Source organism: Silurus meridionalis, chromosome 13 (assembly GCF_014805685.1).
Source record: "Silurus meridionalis isolate SWU-2019-XX chromosome 13, ASM1480568v1, whole genome shotgun sequence".
NCBI classification, from domain to species: Eukaryota; Metazoa; Chordata; class Actinopteri; order Siluriformes; family Siluridae; genus Silurus; species Silurus meridionalis.
Window position 1 is genome coordinate 1,516,672 of NC_060896.1, and position 2,217 is coordinate 1,518,888.

The window sequence follows — 2,217 nt, forward strand, 5'->3', positions numbered from 1 at the left end:
AGTCTTGGAACGTAACCACGGCGATAAACTGCGATTACTGTATTTATATATATATATATATATATATATATATATATATATATATATATATATATATATATATACACTCTTCTTACTCTTAATTTTATAGGAGTGTGGTGAGATCTGCTCTGTCAGTGGTTAAGGTGCTCGGTTACTGATCAGAACGTTGGGGTTCTAGTCCTGGTGTCATCAAGCTGCCACTCTTGGGCTCTTGAGCAAGGCCCTTGACCCACTGTGCTCCAGTGGAGATGTGTCCCGGCTGATCCTGTGCTCTGACTATATCTTCCAGCCAGCTGGGATATGTGAAGAAAGAATTTCACTGTGCTGTAAAGTACATGTGACAAATTATTATTATTGTTGAATGGATTAGAGACAGTGGCATTGAGTAGAAGACAGGAGGTGGAGCTGGAGGTAGCAGAGCTGAAGATGTTGAGATGTTCGTTGGGAGTGACGACGATGGACAGGATTAGAAATGAGTTTATTAGAGGGACAGCGCATGTAGGTCGTTTTGGAGACAAGGTGAGGAAGGTGAGATTGAGATGGTTTGGACATGTGCAGAGGAGGGACATGGGGTATATCAGTAGGAGAATGCTGAGGATGGAGACACCAGGAAGGAGGAAAAGAGGAAGAACAAGGAGGAGGTTTATGGATGTGGTGAGGGAAGACATGCAGGTAGTTGATTTAATGATGATGTAGAGGACAGGGGGGGTATGGAGACAGATGATCCACTGTGGCGACCCCTAATGGGAGAAGCTGAAAGAAGAAGAAATAAAAGAAGACAATATAATTAAAACATTTCTTAATAAAATAATAATCCGCACAGAATTGTTTTTTCTGAAGTTATTATTTAATGAAATCTTTGACGGATTTCGAACGGATGTTCGCTCCGACCCGGAAGTGGTACCGGACTTTGCTTTGAATAGAGCGCGTAGTGAAACCGGAAGTGATTGATTTCTTTTTATTTACGCTTAGGAAAGATGGCGGACATGGACGAGTTGTTCGGCAGTGATGGAGAGAGCGATCCCGAGCAGAGAGGTGATTATTTCATTCCGTTTATTTTAGACTTCATTCGGTTTAAAGAGTTTTAATGGTTGATCCTGTTCGGGGTTTATTTTTCGGGTTTAGGCGTGAAATTGAGTGAGCCGTGTGTGTGTGTGTGTGTGTGTGTGTGTGTGTGTGTGTGTGTGTGTATGTATGTATGTATGTATGTATGTATGTGTGTGTATCAGTTAAATCAATAATGTGTTTAAAAAGCGTCCTCCTCACTACACACTGATGAAGGAGACTCAGGTTCCCTCTGGTGCTCCTTGTGACTGTGCGTGTTTAGCCTTGTGCTGCCACCTGTTGGTGCGTTATCAAAAAGTTTCAAGACTAGTTTTGTATCACCTCGTATGTATGCTTTTGTGGTTTCTATAGTAACAGGCTATTAGGGAACGAGCATTTCAGTCGTGGAACTAAAAATGGATAAAAAAGTGCAACATGTTGTATAATAGATTAGATGTGGTGTAAAAGTATGAAAACGCTCCTGATCGTGTCTCTCAGACTCCGGGTCTGGTTCCGGTTCCGGGTCCGAGTCGGAGCAGGAGAGGCCGCGCTCGGTCAGTAACGCCTCCGGCAGCGGGAGCGACAGGGATCAGGACGACGACGACGACGGAAAACCGAGCAACAAAGAGCTGTTCGGAGACGACAGCGAAGACGAGCGAGGCAGCGACATTCAATCAGAACGCTCCGGGAATGACAACCAATCGGACGCCAGTGAGCACTCGGAGGCGGAGCAACACAGCGGCTCTGAGGGACATCACGAGGAGGAAGATGACGATGAAGCTCACAGGTGAGAAATCCTGATCTTTACACATCATCATATCTTTATCACTGACGTTGCGCTCAATATTTGTTTAATCACAGGTCAGATGCAGGAAGTCCCGCCTCTGGATTGGGAAGTCCCGCCTCTGGAGCTGGTAGCCCCGTCTCTGGAGCTGGTAGCCCCGTCTCTGGAGCTGGTAGCCCCGCCTCTGGAGCTGGTAGTGCCATCTCTGGAGCTGGTAGCCCCGCCTCTGGAGCTGGTAGCCCCGTCTCTGGCGCTGGTAGTCCCGCCTCTGGCAGAGGAAGTGTCACTCCGGCAGGTAGTCCCGCCTCTGGGGCAGGTAGTCCCGCCTCTGGGGCAGGTAGTCCCGCCTCTGGGGCAGGTAGTCCCGC

At 47.3% G+C, this 2,217-nt stretch overlaps 1 protein-coding gene across 1 annotated transcript in view; it reads left to right on the forward strand.

The window, feature by feature from the left end:
* Window positions 1-956: 956 nt before the first annotated feature.
* leo1 (LEO1 homolog, Paf1/RNA polymerase II complex component) overlaps window positions 957-2,217 on the forward strand; it is a 4,753-nt gene continuing 3,492 nt past the window's right edge. Inside the window, exons 1-3 of the mRNA XM_046864217.1 lie at window positions 957-1,056; window positions 1,564-1,852; window positions 1,927-2,217. The exon at window positions 1,927-2,217 is cut by the window's right edge and continues 227 nt beyond it. Coding sequence (XP_046720173.1) covers window positions 999-1,056; window positions 1,564-1,852; window positions 1,927-2,217 — 638 coding nt within the window. The 5' untranslated portion in view covers window positions 957-998. The remainder of the gene's footprint in view (window positions 1,057-1,563; window positions 1,853-1,926) is intronic.